The sequence below is a fragment of the Podarcis liolepis genome (genome assembly GCF_965112155.1).
Source record: "Podarcis liolepis genome assembly, chromosome: 8".
NCBI classification, from domain to species: Eukaryota; Metazoa; Chordata; class Lepidosauria; order Squamata; family Lacertidae; genus Podarcis; species Podarcis liolepis.
Genome location: NC_139560.1, coordinates 69,018,697 through 69,043,218, shown reverse-complemented (window position 1 = coordinate 69,043,218; position 24,522 = coordinate 69,018,697). Strand labels below are relative to the sequence as shown.

General features: G+C 44.0%; 1 protein-coding gene across 1 annotated transcript in view; it reads left to right on the top strand.

Moving 5' to 3' along the window:
- CDH6 (cadherin 6) overlaps positions 1-24,522 on the top strand; it is a 166,355-nt gene that overhangs the window by 64,232 nt on the left and 77,601 nt on the right. The window contains exon 2 of the mRNA XM_083519280.1: positions 21,448-21,806. Coding sequence (XP_083375406.1) covers positions 21,579-21,806 — 228 coding nt within the window. The 5' untranslated portion in view covers positions 21,448-21,578. The remainder of the gene's footprint in view (positions 1-21,447; positions 21,807-24,522) is intronic.

Sequence of the window (24,522 nt, the reverse complement as noted above, 5' to 3'; positions counted from 1 at the left end):
ATATGAATTTCTCCTTTTTAACCAACCAGTAACTGCTGGTGTTTTCAGTTTTATTCAGTGGCATAGCATGGGTTGCCAGCATGACTCAGCCACTTCTGGTGAACCAGAGCAGCACACGGAAACTCAGTTTACCTTCCCACCGGAGTGGTACCTATTTATCTACTTGCACTTTGACGTGCTTTCGAACTGCTAGGTTGGCAGGAACAGGGACCGAGCAACGGGAGCTCACCCTGTCATAGGGATTTGAACCGCCAACTTTCTGATCGGCAAGTCTAGGCTCTGTGGTTTAACCCACAGCGCCACCCGCCAGCTCCCTCGGCCAATAAAGTGAGATGAGCACTGCAACCCCAGAGTCGGCCATGACTGGACCTAATGGTCAGGGGTACCTTTACCTTTACCTTTTATCATGGGTTGCCAGTGCCCAGGGCTGCGCGGAGGGGTGGGTGGATGTTGTAGTGCAGCAATGTCCAAGCGGTCAACCGCAATCGCCAGGTAGATCGCCAGGGTTCTCCAGGTTGATCGTGGGAGTTAAAAAAGAGATCTACCGGTTGCATCCTGCCCCCTGCGCTATGTCCCATTGGCACTGCTTGTATTTCTTTAGCCTGCAGCAGAATGTGGGAAGGAGGGATAGTTGCGAACTCCTTTGGGGAGCGATGTTATGCAACTCTTCCCAAAAAAAGCTCAAAAAACCTCAACAACTCTGGTCTCTCCACCTAGAAAATACTCAACAACTCATGGGAGTAGATCGCAGTCTCTATAGAGTTGGACATGCCTGTTGTAGTGTAAGCCAGTGTTGTTGTGTAAGCCATAACCTAGCCAGAATTAGACTTTAAAAAGAAACATGGGGGGAAGGGTTACCACCCTAAACTGCAGCCTTGTGTTAAGTTCTCCCTCCCTCCTTATAATAAGCAGCATTGCTGCCACAGCTTGTGGCCATTATGCTGAGTGTTTCTCCGAACCCAGCAATAGCAGCTGTCAATAATATAGAGTGGAAATGTGGAAGCTCACATCCTAATGACCCAGGACCTTTTGCATACAAAGCATGGGCTCGATAACTACCCCCTGGGTGATAGTTCCTCCCCGAAGGAACAAAGCAAATGGTATTCAAAAAGTCTGGCTTATCCAACTGGTTTGCATTTGGGTAGGGTACAGAATTAAGTTAAGAGTATTTATTTAGATTTATAGCCTGCCCTACCCCCGAGGCTCAGAGCAGGTTATTATTACCAGCATCTATCATAGGGAGAGTAAATTTCACAGCTTACAAAGCTGTTACAATTCTCATTTCATCTGCCTCTCCCCTGTCAAAAGATTTTTGACAGATTTCATATTGGGGGTGGGAAAGGGGGGTGGAGGACAGATCCCTTCCAGAGGAAAGTTTAAATCACTATAAAGAAATGCTAATTAAAATGTCTAGTTTTTCCCATTGATTCTGTTTCACTACTTGTTTACTGCAGGCAGCTGTAATCATTGGCACCACCACCCTAGTCTAAACTAGACTAGACTAGACCAGATTAGACTAGACTAGACTATCTTCTTAGCTCTCTATAAGATGTGGTTCTCTGCCCCTTCTTTCCTACAAGAAGTTTCCTAAACATACCTTTAAAAGAGAGAGGGAATAGTGGACACACAAATAACAATCCAGCAGTATATGTTTCTTGGTTGGGAGGGAGCTCAGAATAAAGGTTAAATATTAGACCATCCAAAGATAAGCATGAGTATTCTTGCTCTACCTATTTCTGCTGCTGTTTTCTGCATTTTTACCTCAACTTTTTCGTCCATTGGTTCCACAAGACTTCTTACAAGAATAAAAACAAGCATTTTAATAAGTTTCATTTAAAAGAAGAACAGGCAAAAAAACACTAGTACGTCTAAAACCTCATCAATCATTTAAAAGCCACATGGGGAAAATAGCAAACCTTTTTTTCCCCTCCTCCATAATGCCAAGTCTTGAAAAGCATGTTCAGAGAAAAATGTCCCTGTGCAGCTTCTGGAAAGCAAACAAAGTTTTCAGAGCAGGTACAACGAAGGAAGAAGTGGGTTACAAAGGCTTGAAGTCAAGACAATGCTATCTTGATGGGAACCTGGGGTGGTGCCCTCTGGGTCAAGGGATGAAGCCCAAAACAGTCCCATTGGTAGAACCAGTGTTGTTGTCTTCATGGGCCTGAAATCAGGAAGTATCACAGCTTTTTTAAACAAAAAACAAAAAAACCAGCTCAGTAAGAAACAGCAACACCCCCTTACAATCTCCGACCCTCATTTTCTGACAGCAGGCCTGAAAAGAAAAAGAATCAATTAGCAGTCCTAAGGAGAAAAGGCCTGCACTAGGTAGAAACTTAGAAACCTGCTTCATATCAAGTCACATCATCAGTATTCACTGACCTGCAGAGTTTCTCCAAGGTTTCAGAGAGAGGGTTCTTTCTCGGACCCACCTGGAGAATCCAAGAATTGGGTGGAATTGCCCATCAGGCCATAACATTCTTCCCTAAGGAGATACCACCTCTTCTCTTCTTCCAGGGCAGGAGAGGTGTGGTAAATTCACCCCCTCCAAAAATGGGAATGACATTCTCCACGAAAGCAAACCCCCTTTAAGCGAGAAGGCAGAAAACAGGTGTTCATCTCAAGATCTATCCCACAACTACAGAACTATTGGTACCCGAGCGGATATGCTGGTTTACTGTTGGGTATAACAGCAAAGGCCAGAATTGACATGTGGATTCCACAGAGAGTTCCTACATCAAAAACTGAAAAGCTGGGATTTGGGCTCAGGGAGTCCAGAACAAGCTTGAAATATTTATTCTGGCTCGCCACAGAAGAAGATCACTTAGCTAGTAATGTTTTCTTTTACCAAGGACTCCACTTTGATGTTTCTTTTATTTCTCCTTAACATCTCCCCACCCACCACCCCATTTTGTCCACATTTTGGTTCCTGCATTGAATTTCACGTGCCATTGGGTTTGAAAAATCTGCATATATAGCATGAGTCTAATTACAGGAATACAAAAACCTGAGCAACGTAGATGAAATCAATTCTGTGCCAGAAAGCAACCATCCTGGAGAAGGAGGGAGGGGGGAGGCAGGCAGGCAGGCGTTGCAATTGCTGAGAGTAATATACAGGCAGATACATATTTGCTCCAACCTTTCTCCTAAAGCTTTTCTCATTACACTTTAATGTGGCTTGGTAGAGGAAACAAAAGATCAATTCTATAAATTAAAGGTTTAAAAGCTAGTTGAGGAAGAAGAAGGAGAAAACCAGATTTATTCCACTGCAATTCCTTTATTTATTTTGACGCTCCTTCCATGCCATTGTTGACCTGCCCTTGAAAAGTGAACCAGGGGGGGAGGGGTTGCTTTACAGTGATGTAACTTAATGTAGACGATGCACCACTTCTGCAACTGAGGTGACGAAACAGCCTTGGAATCTAAGCCCTTCTTTCAGTACAACTGAAACCGAAGCATTACCTCAAGAATTAAGGTTATTGCCTGTTCTGTGTAACTCCTCTAACAAATCTTCAAATTTTCCCTAAGCAGCATCTCCCTGCCACACTCGGCTGCAACACATAGGTGATCACTTTTGCTCTCCTTCAGGCCTAACCTCTTCTCCTATTTTATTTCTTCAACCATTTATATATATTGCCGTTCAGCCCTGTAACATTCAACTGGCCATATAATTAAACCAGGTAGCATTAAAACAAACTGATAAAAGGTGAATCCAAAATCAGATAAGAATTTTAAGGAAGGCAGGACAAGAAGCACTTGACTGCCCACCAGAAGAAAAGAAGGAGGGAGTTCTACAGTTGGGGTGCTGCTGCTGTCTCATATCCAAGCTAACTATTCTCTCTCTTGGTGGATTGCAAAGCAGAGCCTATTGAAGACAAACACTGTTGTTTTATTTCCCACCCTTCACTACAATGCCCCAGGAAAGATTGCAACAATTTAAAATACAAGACTGGGGGGGGGAAGGGTTTAAACAACTAAAGTCACAAGTATAGGATGGGTATTACTCTATCACTCAAAAGTCAAATGCCTCAGTAAGAAGGTGCACTTCACCTCTTTGAAGGAGTAGGTTCATGAAGAAGAAGGTGGCCCTACAAATATCATTGTCCCCTAGTTGCTTAGGGTTTCATAGGTCATAATGGCTTCTTCTTCTTCTTTGGTGATCACTTGTAGCTGAGTAAAATTGTCTTCCATCAACACGGTTTTAACAATGAGTCCATAAGTGACTGTGGAAGTTAGTTCTGGAGCCACACGTCCTTCCACAGTGGGGACATTGGTTTTCGGGGGGGAGTTGATTATGGTGTAGATTTGCCAAGCGTGCCTTCCTCTTAGCATGTTTCTCCCTTGCATCCTGAGTTCGAGTGTCTTCAAAGCCCATAACACCTTTGGTAAAGGCTGTTCTCCAATTGGAGCACTCGCATGCAAGTGTTTCCCAATTGTTGGTGTTTATACTTCATTTTTTAAAAATGTGCCTTTAAAGACAGTCTTTAAACCTCTTTTGTTGACCACCAGCATTACGCTTTCCATTTTTAAGTTCAGAATAGAGCAGTTGCTTTGGAAGACAATGATCAGGCTTCCACGCAACATGACCAGCCCAATGAACTTGATGTTGAAGAATAATTGCTTCAACACTGGTGATCTTTGCTTCTTCCAGTATACTGGTAGTAGTTTGCAGGTCTTCCAGGTGAGGTATAAAAATTTCCAGAGACACGGTTGACGGAATCTTTCGAGGAGTTGGAGGTGTTTACAGTTTAGTAGGGTATGCATTGGTTGACAAGGTATGCTTGCCTTGGAGAAGACAAGACTTTGATGTGATGTGATAATCATCTTCAAATACCTAAAGGTATAGAAGATGGAGCAAGCTTGTTTTCTGCTGCTCCAGAGGTAAGGACCCAAACCAACGGCTTCAATTTACAACAAGGGAGATTCCAACTATCCATTAGGAAGAACCTTCTGACAGTAAGAGCTGATGGGCAGTAGAATGGACTACCTTAGAATGTTGTGGACTCACCTTCATCGGGGGTTATTAAATAGAGGTTGGATGGTTTTCTATCAGGGATCCTTTATCTGTGATTCCTGCATTGCAGGGCTTTGGATTAGATGACACTTTTAGTCCTTTGCAACTCTACAAATCCATGATTCTGTAACCAGCACCTTGAACAACTAATGTTGCTGTATGCTGCTCCTCCCTCTGGAGGCCATGGTAGCCATCTTGGGATTGTGAGGTAAGGTAAAATAGAAGGGGTCTTTGAATGACCCCATCACACAGTGTTCGAAACTCCCATAATTCTGGGCGCCTTTTGCAACAAGGAATTTAATGAGCATGAGCAGTTTCTGAGCTCTGGGCACAGTACTGCACCTTAGATTTCCGATTAAAACTGCAGAGTGGGAGGAAAGGAGACCTTTTTCTGCCTCCCCGCTTTCAGCTACTTTTTGAAGACTGCAGAAGAGACCCTCTTAAGAATATTAGAGGAGTGTGCAGTGGAAGGACTAGATTATGTGAAAAATGAACGTAATATTTCAGCTGCAGTTCATTCATTTTCAGCTTTGTATTCTTGTTCTAAAAAAGTGTGCCTAGACATTCCATTGTTGTGCCTATAACCTTGGTTTCGGGTGCCATTTAGTTTTCATATCACCGTTTCTAACACTGCCGTCACATGATCGCTAGAATGCAACAGCCATTCCATGTTATTAAGGCAATCATGCTTCCAACATGGTCTTGGCGTTGTGATCCCCTAATAGTATGGAATGGCTGTTGGGTTCTAGTGGTCACTCAAGGGAGTCATCCAGCCTTTGGTCAATCTTTGACTTTAGCATCTCCATAGACAGAGGCGCATTACTTCTCAGCATGAATGTTCTCTTTAACCATTGTGATTTAGAGTAGGGATAGTTAACCTGTGTTCTTCCTGATGTTATTGGACTGCAGTTCCCACCACCCCTGACCATTGGTCACACTGTTTGGGAATGATGGGAGCTGAAGTACACATGTCCTGTTTTCATCACACAACCATCAGTTCCTAATAATTATGAAATAATAAGTGCATAGTTGCTTTCTTTGGACGCTCTCTTAATTAGTCAGTTTCTTTTGATAAGTTAATTGAATAAGAAAATTGGATGATTTACTGGAGGGAGGAAAGATATGCCTAACGCTTAATACATATGTCTCCTGAATTATGCTTCTGAACTATTCTAATTATTTAGATAACTGATTACCTAGTTTAGAGTGGCCTTCTAATGAGTCCATAATTCTTGGGGGGGGGGGGTTAGCTCTTTGAAGGTATGGTGAAGCATTGTTTAATGTGAAAAAAATATGTACTAATTTTTCAAACTCTTCATGACAAATTTGACTTCAGGGGAAAAAGAGAACATTATCTTACTTTTGTTTTACAAGGGCCTACACAATAACATGCTTACATTGTATTTTTTTTCTTGACTTTCTAAACTACTGTGTGTGTTGTTGGTGTTCTGGAGGGAATTAGAAGGGCTCTCTTTATCACCAAGTCATACCTGAAGTGAGATAATGGGCAATTTAAAATCTTTGTTTCTTAGGAAGTTCTCAAGAAGTCACCATAGGAGGAAGAATGCGAGTTTGCACTATGGGTGATAATAGGGGAGAAAGCTTAAATTAAGCCAACTAATTTTACATGTTTTCCACTTGAGACAGCTCAGTCCCCTGTATTCAACTTCTACACTATTCTGCATCTTTATATAATTGCTTAGTTACCTTAAACGGGCCTTGCAGTATGACAGCCATTAGTATTTATTCGGCTCTTTTATAGTATGTAAGAAACTTAATTTACTTTCTTTCAGTTATACATCAGTCTCTAGTTCCAAGACAGGGTTTCTTCTGCCTCTATCAAAGTGCATGTGTGTATCACTGAATTCAGGTGGCCCTCCAAACTTGGCTTGAGAATGTTCCTTATACTCTCGAACCCTCTTCTTCCCCTTCCTTCCTTCCTCCACTCCCACACATGGCTCAGTCACTTACTTTCCTATCCAATCAAACCACGGTTTTCCATTTTATCTAAACCAGTAAACTCTAGCTTGAGCAAGCTCTCCATAAAGAGGATAATAAACCCCAGCTGGATCCTGGTTTAGAATTCTGGTGAGACTTTGCCACCCACTAATGGGTAGACATAGTCATGACTGACAGCCTGGTTGTCACTAAAGCATCATCACATGCAAGCCGATGTGTTTCACAGAAAGGTTGCACAGGCTGTTTGTGGGCCTCATGACCTCTCCTGCGCCATCAGCTGTAAAGGTGGCCTCTAGCTGAGAAGAATTAAGCACCCATTCCAATTGCTTCCCCAAACTGGGATTTCTTCTTCTTTTTGACTCCTATTTTATCCATATAGCTCACTTGTCCATTTTTGTTTCTCACGCTTGTTGCTATCTCTGCTCCTCCAAATCCTGCATTGTCACTTAGAAGGGTAACAGTAATTGTGCTGATTGTGGCCGTCATCTCTGTACATCCACGTTCATCCTTGACTAGGCTGGGCATGTGTCCTGCGTTAACAGATGGCAGACCACTATTTGAAAGCTGTCAGTCCTCTATCTGAAAGTGCCTGAAGGACTATTTAATCCAAGTCTGGTTTAAAGATAAAGAACCACAAGAACGAAGGGGCTTTGGAGTTGTCCCTCAACAGTTAGCACCTTGACAGCAGACTAAGGACAGATAAGCACACAGCTTATCTGATTATAGGCTCCCTCGCCCTATGGTGAGGTGAATTGTACTTCTATTTAAATTATGGCAATTAGTTCTAAATTTGTATCTATGCATATGCAAATTGTATGCAGATCTATGCCCCCTTTTCGCCCCTCTTTTTAGTGATGTGTTTCCTTCCTTCCTTCCTTCCTTCCTTCCTTCCTTCCTTCCTTCCTTCCTTCCTTCCTTCCTTTTTGCTGATGTGCACATGACCACCCTGTTTTTGCCTCTTTGCTTCCAGGCCTCTTAAACATGGCTACCATTTGCCCCTTTCCTTGGTGTGAATTAAGTCTGAGATGAGGACTGCTGGGTCGGTGGGCACTGGAGTATTGACTGCTTTTTATGCAGGCACCAATGTGCACCTGAAACAGCCCAGTAGCACAGTTTTACATGCATAAAATACCACACGCAGTTCTTGGGCATCTTCGATACAAAGGAGCTGGTGACAGGTGATAGGAAAGGCCCAAGACCCTGGAGCGAAGCTGGTAGCCAGAATAGACAATAGTCAGACCCAATGTTCTATTTTGCCATTCTTATGAGGTGAAAGGAATTTAAGATGCGTGGGTGTTTTTCCATGGATGAAGGTCTACAGCTTCTTACTCGAACAGAGATTCTTACTTGCTCTTGCCGCCCAGTTTCTAGAAAGCAAAGACTCCCATTCAGACCAAAAAAAGCAATTCAGATGAGAAGAAGGAAAGACAGGCAACCAGTCCCAGAGATGTGAAACAACATTACAGGATATGCATATTGCATCTGTAAATAATATTAGGTCAGGTGTGTGTGCACATTCCTTGCTGTAGTCTTGCAGTAACCATGGAACTGCCAAAGCACGCCCAGGCCAAGTCTCTTCACTGCTACAAATAAGAGAATGTGATCTGAACTTTCATAGTATTAAAACCTTCTCAAGAATAACACAGCTGGGAAGACATCCAATTTGAACAGGAAGATCAATGGAATATGGCAACATAATATACTGCTGTTTTTATGCCGGATAGATGTGATGTTGGCTCACATTTCCAAGGAACAGAGATGGGGTTAGTAAAACATAGCAGCTGCAGGATTTCCACAAGTTCCATGAAGGTAGATCATTTCATTTTTTGTCGATCCCAGTCAAATCCAGTACGTTGTTGGGGACTCATAAACGTGCCATTTGAGTGGAGTTTGTTGCAGGAAGCATAACCTCATTCTTCCTGGCTTGTCCAGAAATATACTTTTAAATTGCCCCTTCTGTCCAAACTCACATTCCACAGTTAATGTCCAAGAAATTCTACTTTATAAACCATGGTTCCACCACCTGCTGTGCAAATAATGGGTGTTTTATACTGTGCTTACTGGCAGTTTTGTGTGTGTGTGTGTGTGTGTGTGTGCGCGCGCGCGCACACGCACGCACGCACGTACGCACGTGCTTGTGTATAAAAAAATAGAATCAAACAGTGCACTGATAGCTGTAGGAATCAACAAGAGAAAAGAGTGTTGCTGCATGCTACCAAAATCTCCAAGTGGTGCAGGATTCCCAGGGTCCCAAGCACTTAGCCAGGGTTTGTGGTTTCTGTTGGAAATGAGGTGCAGCAGAGACAGTGGTGTCTGTATGATATGAGTTATTTACACGTACAGTGGTACCTTGGGTTACATATGCTTCAGGTTCCAGACTCCGCTAACCCAGAAATAATGCTTCGGGTTAAGAACTTTGCTTCAGGGTGAGAACAGAAATCGTGCTCCGGCGGCGCAGCAGCAGCAGGAGGAGGCCCCATTAGCTAAAGTGGTGCTTCAGGTTAAGAACAGTTTCAGGTTAAGAACGGACCTCCAGAACGAATTAAGTACTTAACCCGAGGTACCACTGTATATACAACCTGAGCCTATGATGGAGGGTTCACAGCATTAACACCCCAAAAGGGTCTTGTTTCTCCCATAGCCTCAGCCTTGAATTCAAACAGACGTCAAACATTGTTCTCTTATTGTCTCTCTCCAGCTTGCTGCTTTACTTCTAGGTCATGTCACCGCTGACTCTCAACTCTAAATTAAGCTTTCTCCTTCCAACTATCTCTCGCCGCTTTTTTGTCTCACGCAGAGCCCCCTTTCCTTTGTTCTCTTAGTAGCCAACTACATAGGTGATCACCTCGTCAGGAAGTGAGCCTGGCTTATATTTTTGCACTTGCTAGATGCAAGGGTTATAAGGGTCTCAACTCCCCTGCCCCCAAACCTGTCTTTGGCAACTCCAATTCAGCAGTAAAGAGCAGGTTTTTCCCAGGGAAAGTGGTAGGGGAAATGGAAAACCACTCGGCCACATGGCTGAAAAACACAGGACAAGCGGAAAACCTCTTAGACTCCTGCTCTCTAGGTACAGGATGAGCTTATGAGATATCTCTCATGGGTCTTCATATCTGCTAGTCTTTAAGGTTCACAGAAGAAAAGTTAAACAGTCCACTGGAAAGCTGTCAGGAATGAGCCAGCTCCAAGTGAAGGTTTGCAGCCAACGGCAGAAAGCAGCCAGGAACAGAGAGGCTTTGATGTTAGTCAGGCAGGGGAGAGCCCACAGCTACAGACTTTGGCTCTTCCTGACCTTGACAGAAAGGCTGATAAGGCAGGAGAGCAGGCTAGAACATAGCCAAAGCTTGCCGGAAGCACAATCAGGTGTGAATAAACTCAGAGACAGCCCCTCAGAGTTGGAAGCTGTTGGAGCTGATCCAATAAGTCTGAGGAGTCGGCGAATGGGAGGGTTGTTAGACAGGAAGCAAAACAAGACACGTAAGGGTCGTAAATTCAATATCTGCTGGAGATGCCGGAAGAAGTCTTCAGAAGGGTCATCTTGACTAATGATGCCGGAGGCTTTGTTAGAGCTGTCTGGAGCTATCTGTTTTTGCAATAAATTTTCCTTTTTAATTAGCTACGCTTACTGTGTTATCAAGCTGGGAACCTGGACTCCTGACAAACGCATGTCCAAAGGAGTGCGCACTCTCTCTCTCTCTCCCTCCCTCCCTCTTAATGGATCCTGAGATTGTCCAACTTATAAAGATGTCAGCAAACATGATATGAAAGCTAGCATGTGGGAATCCCTTGCAGATGACCACAGTGCCTGGAAACAGAGAGTCAGGTCATATATCTACAGCAGTGACCAGAGAAGAAATGACTGCTGGAGCAGTGCAGAGAGAAAAAAACGCCATGGTGCAACTGCAGCAATGAAACCAAATGTCTTCATCTGCCCCTGCTGCAACAAAACATATCTCTCCCTTATTGGTCTCTACAGCCACATCAGGCACTGTAACACTCCAGTGTCTTGACTTTACCCCCAATGGCACACCCTTCCTTTGTCTCTCAAGACAGATGGAGGACAACATATTAAGAAGAACCTATGGGCCAAAGTGCCTCAGTCATCGCATAGCGCCCATTTTTCTTTTAAAATATTGTTGCACTTGGCAGGGAGGTGGAATCCAGATGTTAAATAGGTAAAGGTAAAGGGACCCCTGACCATTAGGTCCAGTCGTGACCTACTCTGGGGTTGCAGCGCTCATCTCGCTTTATTTGCCGAGGGAGCTGGCGTACAGCTTCCGGGTCATGTGGCCATGACTAAGCCACTTCTGGTGAACCAGAGCAGCACATGGAAACGCCGTTTACCTTCCGGCCGGAGCGGTACCTATTTATCTACTTGCACTTTGACGTGCTTTCAAACTGCTAGGTTGGCAGGAGCAAGGACCGAGCAACGGGAGCTCACCCTGTCGTGGGGATTCGAACCGCTGACCTTCTGATCAGCAAGTCCTAGGCTCTGTGGTTTAACCCACAGCGCCACCCATGTATTTAGATGTTAAATACTTCGTATCTAAGTAGCGCTCTTCGTTTTCTCTCTATTTCTCTCTCTCTCTTATAAGGTGGGCCAATTCATGTTAGAGAAACGTTGAAGCTCATTAATGCTGCCTTTTACAATTTCAGGGGCTTCAGGATTTATTGAATGAGCTCATAGTAATGCGAAAAAGGAGCTGCAGCAGAAACTCCCAGGCTAAAGTAAGCTTGAGAGGTTGAGGCTGGCGTCAAGTTTAAGAACAGCAAATCTACTTAAATGTAGCAGTGTTATTATCAAATGTGAAGAGATTTGCAGTCGCTGCCAGTGTGTAACTTACAAGGGAAATCTTATTAGTTTTGTTTGGTGAGTGGGATGAAAATGAGACAGATAACTGACGTATGCGTTTCCCCCTCCGTAAGAATGGATTTTATGGGAGGGGGGAGATCTGAAAGACGAGTTGTCAACCTATTTATTGTTCCAGATCTCATCAGGCTTTTTAATCATTCTTTTTTTTTTTTCCTGCTTTGCTATTGCTGGAAAGCCTTGTCTAAAAATGGTACCTGGCATTTTAAAAGAATGTGCCTTTTGTTAAACTGAAGAATTCGAAATTAAAGCCTGGAATGCACCACCAGGGTGATCAAGAAGGAGTTGGTGGTCGTACTCTGCACTACGCTCAATCTGTCATTTTTGTGGGTTGTGGGGAGAAAGTCTTAAGTTTGCATACAAAGAAGAAGAAGAAGAAGAAGAAGAAGAAGAAGAAGAAGAAGTAGTGGAGGAGTTTGGATTTGATATCCCGCTTTATCAGTACCCTAAGGAGTGTCAATGGGACGCGTGTAGTGCTGTGGGTTAAACCACAGAGCCTAGGACTTGCTGATCAGAAGGTCGGCAGTTCGAATCCCCACAACAGGGTGAGCTCCCGTTGCTCGGTCCCTGCTCCTGCCAACCTAGCAGTTCGAAAGCACGTCAAAGTGCAAGTAGATAAATAGGTACCACTCTGGCAGGAAGGTAAACGGCGTTTCCATGCGCTGCTCTGGTTCGTCAGAAGCGACTTAGTCATGCTGGCCACATGACCCGGAAGCTGTACGCTGGCTCCCTCAGCCAATAAAGCGAGATGAGCGCCACAACCCCAGAGTCGGCCACGACTGGACCTAATGGTCAGGGGTCCCCTTACCTTTAGCTTTAAGGAGTCTCAAAGCGGCTAACAGTTTCCTTTCCCTTCCTCCCCCACAATAAACACTCTGTGAGGTGAGTGAGGCTGAGAGACTTCAGAGAAGTGTGACTGGCCCAAGGTCACCCAGCAGCTGCATGTGGAGGAATGGGGACGCGAACCCAGTTCACCAGATTACGAGTCTACTGCTCTTAACCACTACACTACACTGGTGTATGCATCAAGGCCATGCATGCCTTGATGTTAGTGGCCATGTGTCCTGTCTTCCAGTGGGCAGTCCTCTATATGTTGCTGGAAAATAATCTTCTAGTTGAAAGAGGTCTCTATTTGAAGGCAGAAGTCATTCACCTAATATGGTTGAGCTGCAATGCTCTTTGCCCATGGTAGTGAATCCTTTGCGTGGTATAAAATATACCTGAAGCATCCCTGGCAGAAATATCTTTATCTTTTTCTTATTAACATCTAAGAAAGGGACAGCAGTGGTTTTCAATCTGTGGCCTGTGGTCCATGAGGTTAATTCAGGTGGTCCACAGCACACCTGTGGATTTGTGTTCGAGGAAGAGAGCTGAATATTCACGTTGAATATTCTTTTTCATTTCAATTGAATTTTGTTGCTTCTTTTATTTATTTTTTACCTTATATGTTGTTGTGTTGCGATTTGAATTCTGTGGAATTGCAGTTGGTACAAGAGTCTGAAAAACCAATAAGTGGTCCAACAAGACCATTAGCAATATTCAAGTGATCCTTTGCAGGGAATGGCATTTGGGAACTGCTGTGCAATATAGCTTACACAGGCAGCTTCCCGATTTCTCTTTCTTAAACAAAAAACAACAACCCACAACTGCTATTTGCTTGAGATAATTTTTTCTTTTTGTCACTGTTGGTTGACCCTTACTGAGTGAAGAAAGATGTTTGAAAAGAAGAATAAAATGCCTCTTTATTTTTCTTTTTTTGAAGTAATTGCATTCAATTTAGATGATATACCTGCCTTTTTCCCCCAAACAGGTTAACTTCCCTTGCTAATGTTGAAAATGACTGAACACCAATTCACTGTTTCGCTCCCACCCTTTCCTTTGTATGTGTGGCTATTATTTAAGAAGGGGTGTTCCACAGGAGGGGGGGGCAGTTTAAGATCTAATTCACAGCCCAGAAAATAGAGAAAGGCTTTTATGTATCTGCTTGTGGGAGACATAATTTGAAAAGCCGGCTCGGAGCTTCTCGTTTACTATTTTAAACCTAGTTCATTATGGATGGTTCTGCAGTGCTATGTATCACCAGCAAGTGAAACATAAAAATTACTCAAATTGTCCTCAATAGCGCATATGAAAACAGTATTTGGGAACTCATTTGTACTCGTTGGCTATGTAGCTAGTAGCCTTCACCCCATCTCCATTTTCTCTTTCAGCGATATGGAACACTTCCAAGAAATTGGGCCCCTCATCTAGAACTCCTATGGGAGTTCATATCTTACATTTAGGGACGCGGGTAGCACTGTGGTTTAAACCACAGAGCCTAGGACTTGCCGATCAGAAGGTCGGCGGTTCAAATAACCGCAACAGGGTGAGCTCCCATTGCTCGGTCCCTGCTCCTGCCAACCTAGCAGTTTGAAAGCACGTCAAAGTGCTAGTAGATAAATAGGTACCACTCCGGTGGGAAGGTAAACGGCATTTCCGTGCACTGCTCTGGTTCGCCAGAAGCGGCTTACTCATGCTAGCCACATGACCCAGAAGCTGTACGCCGGCTCCCTCGGCCAATAAAGCGAGATGAGCACTGCAACCCCATAGTTGGCCATGACTGGACCTAATGGTCAGGGGTCCCTTTACCTTTACCTTTATGTTACATTTAGGTCGTCCCAAGAGAGGCAGTTCAGTGTCTGTGGCTTGAACTAAGACATCCAAATGGGCAATGTGTTGTTGCCAAGGGGTGGCCCATTTATTTATTTATTTAAAACATTATTATTATACCACCCGCCGTTAAAAATCCCAAGGCACTTTACAACGCACCAGTGCCAAGACGACAAAATCAGCAAATTGAAAACCGAACGAATTCAGTAAGTACCGTTAACAAACCGATAGGAATCCAACACTTCTCGGCAACTTGGGATCCATGACTTTCAGGAGGAAACAAGAACCCTGCAGGGTATCTCAGTTAGTTTGAGTGTGATTCTGATAAATGCCAACATTCCAGGTTCGATCCCCGTATGGATGGGACAGCTGCATATTCCTGCGGTGCTAGATGATCGTCAGGTTTCCTTCCAACATACAATGGTATGATTCTATGACACCTGCCTTGCCTTGGGTGGAAAATTACTCCACCATCTAGGCACCAATTTGGAATCCCACTGTCCAGATCCCTCCCTAGGGCAACCAGGCACCAAGGAAATCAAGGTACCAGAGAGCCATGCAAAATAGGGAACTTTGGCAAATGTAGCTTGTCATGCAGTTGAAAAGTGCCTTCTTTTGAATCACCCCATTCCAAATATATTACATGTCACCCTCCCATAGCTGTCAACTTTCAGATTTGAAAATAAGGGATCAGCAGCCTCAAAAATAAGGGATCAGCAGCCTCAGCTGTCCCGGGGACTGTCTACGGGATATCTAACAATCCAGGATAGCAGCAGGAAGCAGCGGGAAGCGGTGCTGGAATAAGGGAATTTCCCACCAAAAAAAGGGAAGGTTGACAGCTATGCACCCTCCAGTGCTCCATTTTCCTTCTCACCTGAGAAACAAAATGGTCAGGAATTATGAAGTTGTTCCATTATATTGTACTTTCCAGAACCACCTACAAAACCGCCCCCACTCCATTTGGTGTTGACCTATGGAAGAATGAAAGTAGAATCAAATGGATGTGCGCTATTCCACACATAAGGCCTCGTTTATATAGATGCTTGGATGTGCGGAACTCGTGGTGTGCAAACCACAGAGAGCCGAGTTAGGTAACATCTTTCAGGATTAGGTCCCCCGCTATGGTTATCTGCAGCACATTACAGCTGGGGAGACATTAAAAAGCTGTGTTTAACAGCTGCGATATCATCCTCGCAAGCAATATTTCAACCAGAGCTGCTATAAAAACCTCCCTTGTGACATCAAAGCTGTGAAAAATAGCAAATTTGAAGTGCAGGGGGGAAAAGCCCCTCCTCAACCGCCTGCCACAGGAGTAATTGTTTCCTGGCAATTGACATTTCAAGAGCTGTTTCTTTAAATGCCCAGCCTCTCCATCTTACTTGGCTTCCCCCCACCCCAGCATGACTGAAGGAATCTAGAGCAGGGATAATGACTCGCCGCAGGTTTCATCCGAGGGGGTAATGAAAAGAAAAGGAATGATGGAGATAGTCGGGACGGAGCGATTTCCACTATCTGATGCCTCCCCCCTCCCCTCTCCCCGCCACCATGCTCCAGTGATACAACCAGCCTGTACTAACGACGGAATAATAGGTCGGCTCATATGCTCTGCTCCATACCAACAAACCCGTCCTCCCCAATAAGAAGGAGCCGGGAGCACGGGAGCGAGAACTATCCCGTCATCAGTCACTTTACATCTGCACTCCGAGCAAACATAATGGCAGGCACACTGTTCCCTGGCAGCTCGCCAGGGCTGCAAACGATCGTGGCACTAATTAACTCACCTGTGGAATTCACGCTCCGCAGCCGGGCTCTTTATGCAGTTCACCAAAGCGTGCTGCCAAAAGAGGAGGTTATATTTTGAGAGAGAGAGAGAAAAGAACCTGCTGGTAAAAGGGGTAAAAAGTTTTGAACATCCTGCGAGGCCGACAGGTCTGTTCCCGTAACAACTGCACCATGCAGGTTTAAGTGGAGCATATCAAAAAACCATCCCACGGGATAGCAGAAGTTACCTGGCGACAGGTGCATGACCCCAGAACGTGTCAGTTGTACATTGCCCACCCCTCCATTCATCCCACCTTGTTCAGCTCCGCCTGCTTAATGGTGTAGTGCTTATTTTCTCAGTTTGCGTGCCCAATGACTGGTGTGGGCCAGTTCAGTTCTCAGCATTGGGGAATTGTCCCTGCAGTCCCCATCCGTCTAATAAATAGCCACATTGCATGTAATTTTTGACATTCTGAACATTCGCGGGTATTTGTACAATTCCCTGACTTGGAAATATACAGCATCAATTTTTTAAGATATTTGTTTTTCATTCCTCCATTTGGTCTGAAGAAAAATGCAAAGGAGCACCGTACGTGTAACATTGCTACCAAGTTGCAATAATGATGCTAAAGCATCCACATTAAATGGTTATACAGCATCAAGAACCCTTTCAGTCTCTCATTGTCCTCTGGTTTATTCCTGTTCGAGTAAGGATGACATATTTCGGGAGAAATGTCTATAGAATAGATTCTGGCATCTCATAAATGGATGAAAAGTTAGTTTGCTTTCAACTTCGTTATCTGTCAAACTTTTCTTAACTTTCCTTCAAGATATAAAAGGATATTATTTCTTCACGTAAAATGGTAAAGGGACCCCTGACCGTTAGGTCCAGTCGCAGATGACTCTGGGGTTGTGGCACTCATCTCGCTTTATTGGTTGAGGGAGCAGGCGAACAGCTTCTGGGTCATGTGGCCAGAATGACTAAGCCACTTCTGGCGAACCAGAGCAGCGCACAGAAATGCCGTTTACCTTCCTGCCAGAGTGGTACCTATTTATCTACTTGTACTTTGACGTGCTTTCAAACTGCTAGGTTGGTAGGAACAGGGACTGAGCAATGGGAGCTCACCCCATTGTGGGGATTCGAACCGCCGACCTTCTGATCGGCAAGCCCTAGGCTCTGTGGTTGAGACCACAGCGCCACCCGTGTCCCTCATTTCTTCAAGTAGCCATAAGCAATACATTTTGGACCAGTCCCCTTCATCAATTTAGCTTAGAAACATCCATGCTGTCCCCCATAGAGGCAACAGCAGGACAGGCAAGGTCTAATAGCTGCTAGGAGGGGTGTGGCAGGCTGCCACAAACTGCGTAGCCTCCAAGCCCAATGGGCATGTGTTGCGCGCAAGGGACTCACAGTCCCACATGCTGCTTCTTTTAAGTAAGTTATTGAGTAATATTTTGTGGTTGTTGTTTTGGCATCTGCCTCAAGGGACAATGGAGTGCACCTCCAGGGCTAAAGTCAAACCATGGGAGAATCAAAGAACCTGCAGTGATTCTCCAGAGGTAACTGTTGCCTCCTGTTTTGTTTTTGCTGTGTTAGCAGCACTGAAGTGACCACCCGGGGGCCCAAGCCTGGGCAGTATGTATGGAGGTCCTGGGCTACCCATATGACAAGACACACACCCTCTCGCCCTCACTGATGTGGTCCAAAGGACAATAGAGCAATACTTTTCGCCCCAGCTGGGCTGCAGGACTTGCCAGAAAGAAGTGTACAAGTCACCATCCAACAGTCTTAGGGACTCCAGATTTGTGTTGGGTTTACTCCTTAGCCTTTTGCTCTCCTAAAGATGGCAAGGTAGCAGGTGTGGGGTTTTCCTCGGGGTTTGCTCCCGAACCCTTTCTCATGGGTGAGCAGAGCCGCAAGGCAGCAGAGGTTTAGGATCAGTTTTCCTTCTCCTAGATGGGCTACCTTCTCAGGTTGACAAGCCCCATCTGCCCCTCATTTCCCTCTACAGCTCGTACCTTCTTCTGTTCTATTACAGTCATACCTTGGAAGTAGAACAGAATCCGTTCCAGAAGTCCGTTCGGCTTCCAAAAGGTTCAGAAACCAAAGTCTGGCTTCCCGATTGGCTGTAGGAAGCTCCTGCAGCCAATCGGGAGCCACGGAAGTCACATCGGACATTCGGGTTCCAAAGAACGTTTGCAAACTAGAAGACTCACTTCCAGGTTTGCAGTGTTTGGGAGCCAAAACGTTCGACTCGCAAGGCGTTCGGGATCCAAGGTACGACTGTACTTATCTTTAAATATTAAGAGTATATTTAGTTGAATACCAAATTAATACTCCTAAACAAGCAATAAAAAAGTTCTCGGTACTTTACTCTATACGTTGTAGCAAATGGAGATCTTCATATCAAAATTTGCAGGAAAGGAGGGAAACACTTCCTCCTGGTCCACAGATTCCTGCTTTGATAATTTTCTTTAGTAAGGGGATAACAACACTGCCTACCTTCCATGGCTGTTCTAAGTTTGCAGCCTGATGAAAATATATATTAAGCTCTTTGTGCATGCAAGGGTCCTTTGTAAACACTCAATATTACTAGCGATAATTTCTGCTCATTTCCTTATTTTAATGGAATTAGGGGAACTAGAAAGGAGGAAAATGCCGAGTTGGCTTGAGGGTGTTGTTGTCCCATGTCTTTCTCTGGACCAGCATAATTTGGTAGCAACCATGTTTATGTGCACGTATCTGGTCAGTTCCCCTGACCCAGCAGATAATAAGATTTATGGATTCATTATATCCTTACTTGCCAGTCCCCACAATTAAAGCAGCATTTCATTTTTCTTTTCTGTGAAAGTCTCATCCATGTGCTTCAGGATGAGGGATAGTCCGAGCATCTTGGAATTAAAGAGCATCCGTTGCCTTTCTTCAACAAGTTCAACATAACAAAACCAACAAGAAAATATTAGGATTTTTCTCTTTTTAAACAACTGCCCCCCGCCCCCCAAATCTGATAGCTAGACCTCAAGTGTGGTTTGTTTTGGTTTTGGAGGAATTTCCTTCTCATAAAACAAAGAAATATAGCTGGTAACTTGTGAAATGTTTTGTTAAGGGTGAAGACAAATGTGATATTAAACAAGGGCTCACAGCAAGTTTCTTCTAATGCAGCGTGAGCTCAGCTTCCTCCTGGCTTTATGATTTGAGGCATGGACGTACATGTCAGCACATTGAAATCTCCTTTGGCTATCAGTTTGCCCTCCCTCCTGCCCTATTCTTCAGGCAGGCTGCTTAGCTTTTTGTTGTTTAAAGCACCACATGAATGTTTATTAATTTATCTTTCCATCATCACCTCATTTTTGCCTCCTCCAAAAAGTTTGAAAAGAAAAGAAAAACCAATGCTGTGATGGGCTTAGGTGGTTTTGTCCACAGCTGGTTTCTAATTGCAGAATTATTTTGTTGTGGGGCCTTTTTTTGGAGCTCAACAGTAGAGAGGAACAAGATCATTTGAGCTGAAAGGGAAGGTCATTTCCATACATGCTCATCAGGGTATACATGCTCTGTCTTTCCTCCCCAACCACCCACCGTTCAAACAAGAAGCATTATTGTTATTACTACTATCATTGTGATTATCATCAGTACACACTTTTCTCCTATACAGCAGAGGTAGTAAACCTAAGGCAAGACTTACTTGGGCTGCTGCCCCTGTGCTTCATGTAGAAGAAGCTGTTCTTTTCCTTCCCAGTGGAGGATTTTGGGATACAGAACATGCAGCAGCTTGACTGTTCACTGGAACAGAAAATCAACATCATGTTACGCTGCTGCTGAAATAATTGTACTGGGATTCATATGTATGGTCCTGGTTCACACATCTTGATAAGCTGTGGCAAGCAATAAATTTCTCCTCCTTTGCTCTCCGATGCCTGGAGTGGAGAGAAACATACCATGAGGTTTGGCTTAGCATTACGTGTGAGCCAGCATTTGTTTCGTGAGAGCCAGTGTGGTGTAGTGGTTAAGAGCGGTAGTCTCGTAATCTGGGGAACTGGGTTCGCGTCTCCGCTCCTCCACATGCAGCTGCTGGGTGACCTTGGGCTAGTCACACTTCTTTGAAGTCTCTCAGCCCCACTCACCTCACAGAGTGTTTGTTGTGGGGGAGGAAGGGAAAGGAGAATGTTAGCCGCTTTGAGACTCCTTAAAAGGGAGTGAAAGGCGGGATATCAAATCCAAACTCCTCCTCCTCTTCTTCTTCTTCTTCTTCTTCTTCTTTCTGTCTCCAACAAATGGTGAGTTTTAAGCCAAGAACAAACTTTGACATATGCACATACTTTGTTTGGAGGAACAAGCCCTGTTCACCCATAATTCTAAGCCAAGACCCATAGTTTGTTTTGCCAGCCAGGATCGACTGAGCAGCATGCACTAGCACACTGATTCTTAAGCCGGCATAAACCAAAGCTAACCTTAATGAGCAATATGCCATTTTTGACATTGCACCTATATCCCAAATCGTTAAAAAAAAAAACAAAACAGTCTGCTCTATCTAGAATGGATTAAAGATGCATAGAAGATGGGCCTTTGCTGACCCAAAATACTTTTGTCACCATCCAAAACCATGATATATGAACATGTAAAACACACTACAATCTCACAGCATATTTGATAAACTCAATGAAATGCACATGGTGATAACCCAAGCCAAATCCCCATGACCTGGAGGTTGCAACGTATCTAGGTTTAAATCTTTGACCCATCGGTTGAGAGCAGAGTTTATATTCTTCTGTCTTTCCCAACTGAGGGGGCAGGATGGGGGCAGAGTGTTGGCAGATGGGAGGATAGACAGAGTTGGCAAGCAATGTGAGCAGGGTTCATAGCCCTTAGTGTATCCTTTACTACCAGCTGAAAACATCTTTCCTTGCTATTCTACAAATGGAATCACCACAAAGTCAAACGAAGCTGTCCAAACTAGGGTTTATTTTTTTAAGTTAAGTGGAATAAGGAGCAAAATTAAATGTGTTTTATTCCTCCCACTCAACAGAGATATTGCCTTCAGTTTATGTAAAAGGCTACTTGTAACGTTTAAGAACGGAGGAGAGCCTCACAGGATTCTTTTTGTGGCAATTACGTCCTCGTTTTTTGTCGTATTTGCTGTCACATAGAATGCTAAGTAGCCGTGCAAATGCTTGATAAATTGTCATTTCTTTTTCATTTCAGAGCTCCACAGAGACCCAAGCAAAGAGCATTAAGAAGCAAAGGGGGAATGAAACTGTCTTCAGCACAGGAAACTAGTTCGCATTAAGGTGAAGAGACAAATCACCACCTCAGTCTTGCTTTGTACTGCCACAATGAGAACTTATCATTGCTTCTGGCTCCTCTTCTGGGTTGGTCATCCCCACCAAAGTTCTTCCACCCCCTTATCCAAAAGGACTAGTGGCTTTCCAGAAAACCCAAAGATTTTGGATCTATCTAGAAACAACAGGAAAGAACTTAATCGCTCCAAAAGAAGCTGGATGTGGAACCAGTTCTTTCTTCTAGAGGAGTATACAGGCTCTGACTATCAATACGTTGGCAAGGTAAGTTGTTTTTCAGCACCTTGTACTCTACAGTTTTCAGAAGTCTCTCTGAATTGACGAGGCAAAATGGGATGCCAATTCCATTCCAAAGACTGCTGCTTTATGGTCATGGCAGGAGAACGCCAGGGGGTATGTAGTTCAGTACCTGAGCTACCAGCACAGGAAATGGAAGCGGAAAGTGGCCTTACTTTTGTAAGCAAATATGTTCAGGGTAACAGCCGCAGTTAGATCTTTTGTATATCTTTAACAAGGGAAAGCATTTTGCTGCATAAAGAAAACCAATGGCAATTAAGTACAAAATCACCATTTGACCCTTAATTACAACAGAGATACCATTAATTTAGGCAATTCTCAGGATATGGCTTCAAGACAGCATTTTAATAGATACTGTTTAGAGATTTGGAGATTTAATATTTGATGTTTCGTTTTTCCCTCACTCCAAGGTGCATCAGCAAATGTATTTTAGGTCGTAAATATTAAGAAGCTTTGTTGAAAAGCCAGCAAATGCTGAGGTGTATACTTAGTCACAAAATGTCACAGATTACAGGAGGGTTGCATATATACTGACATGGTTTGAGACTTGGTCCTCATGTTCTCCAGCAACCTCATCGTTGAACTGCCTTGGTTTCCTATTAAGAGCTTCTGTATTGGTATTGGGAAGTATTTGTGTTCTGTTAAAATATTGAGTAACACAATGTTGTGCGTGATTGATTATCCCTTCTTGTCAGACTATGTTGTGTCACATGTTTCAGACTGTTCCTCAGTTTAAAAGTGGTAAGTCCTAGAAGGCAGTGACAAAGGACTCTGGGAATTGCTCCCTGAGACTGACTGGAAGACTGACCACAAGGTTTTCTGTTGAAACTCATGTCTCTGTTCTATGCTATGTGTATGTAGCCTACAGCAATCATGATCATGCATTCTTCACATGCAATGATGAACTGGGGACTGTATAAATATGTGTTGTGCACTCCTCAGAGTTGTGCAGAATCTTTGGGTGTTAATCAAGCTGTTCCTTCTGCCATGAATCAGCTGTTTGGTCTTCTGGGTGTGATCATTGGCTAAGTTCACCCCAGTTCTATTGGACTCCCGTCCACAACCCTAAAACATTACCCCAAAATACCCATTTTTCCATGAACCTGTATATGTATGCTTTTATAATAACATTATTATTGGTTTTTTTAAAAAATAGAACTGTACAACTGATATCCCTCTAGTTGCTTGTGCTAAGCTCACCTGAGGTGAGTACAAATTGTCCCCAGGCAACCAAGCATATTATTACAAAGTGGGGAGGTTACTTTTTTTTTTGTGAGCCCCCTCAAATAGTTCTGTCCAAAGTTGAGGAAAACATTCAAACTGCTTCTATTTATTACGCTGGGTGTGCAGGCTTGTATTATTTCTTAGATATACACCCTGCTCTGCTATGTAAAAACTTTTACAAGGAAGGTTTCAAAACGTGTGATGTGCAAAGTATCACAAAGCACACGTTCCTTCTGTTTCTTTCTCTGCTCTTTAAAGACACCTGGCCACCCTTTACGCTCCTCAGAGTGGCAAGTAAGGTGAACAAAACTCAGATTTTTTGGTAGGTGAATAACTTCATGTGAACTTAGTCTCAGTTTATCATGGCACACCTGCAGCAGTCCAGTAATCCTCAGCTCTTTACACAGAGCCATGTGTTTGTTTGTTTGTTTGTTTGTTTGTTTCTGTCCTAGATCTTTACTAAGTCTCTTCATTTAATGATTAACTATGGATAAAGGAGGGACGTGGGTGGCGCTGTGCATTAAACCACAGAGCCTAGGGCTTGATGATCAGAAGGTGGGCGGTTCAAATCCCCGCAATGGGGTGAGCTCCCGTTGCTCGGTCCCAGCTCCTGCCAACCTAGCAGTTCGAAAGCACGTCAAAGTGCAAGTAGATAACTAGGTACCGCTATGGCGGGACGGCAAACGGCATTTCCGTGCGCTGCTCTGGCTCGCCAGAAGCGGCTTTGTCATGCTGGCCACATGACCCAGAAGCTGTACGCCGGCTCCCTCGGCCAATAAAGCGAGATGAGCGCCATAACCCCAGAGTCGTCCGCGACTGGACCTAATGGTCAGGGGTCCCTTTACCCTTTACCTATGGATAAAGGGGGTGGGGGCTCTATTGCAGAAGTAAATCTGTTCTCTCAGTTGGAATGAATGGAGAAGCACGTGGAGACAGCAACCCAATGTGCACATTGCAATACACGTTAGGCCAGAGCTTTCCAAGCTGTGTGTTGTGACACGTTAGTCAGTATGTTGGCTGCAGTGTGTAGCGCGAACACTGGAAAGGAGATAGTTTAACCTCTGGTTTGCGAGTAAACCTGAATGACTATGTCACAAAATGATGCTTGTCTAAAAAGTATGCCACCAGCATGAAAAGTTTGGAAAGTTCTGTGTTAGGCTTTGGACTGGGGTGATCATGCTTAGCTTAAGATATTGCAAAGTCCTTAACAGCAAAAGGAATGCCATGTTACACTGATTCTTAAATCGGGGCGTGTTAGCTTGATATATCACGGCTTTCATTTCAGTTTGGGAACATCATATGGCAGAATCCAATTCAGAGCGCAAGTTTGGAACAAATAGATCAGGGGAATGTAATTTGATTCCATGAAATTAGAATTAGAGTTTCTATGCTGTCATACTTTATAGTGCAGCCTAGGGGCTTCTTGGCTCCTGGATCCAAAGTGTCCCCCACCCCCATT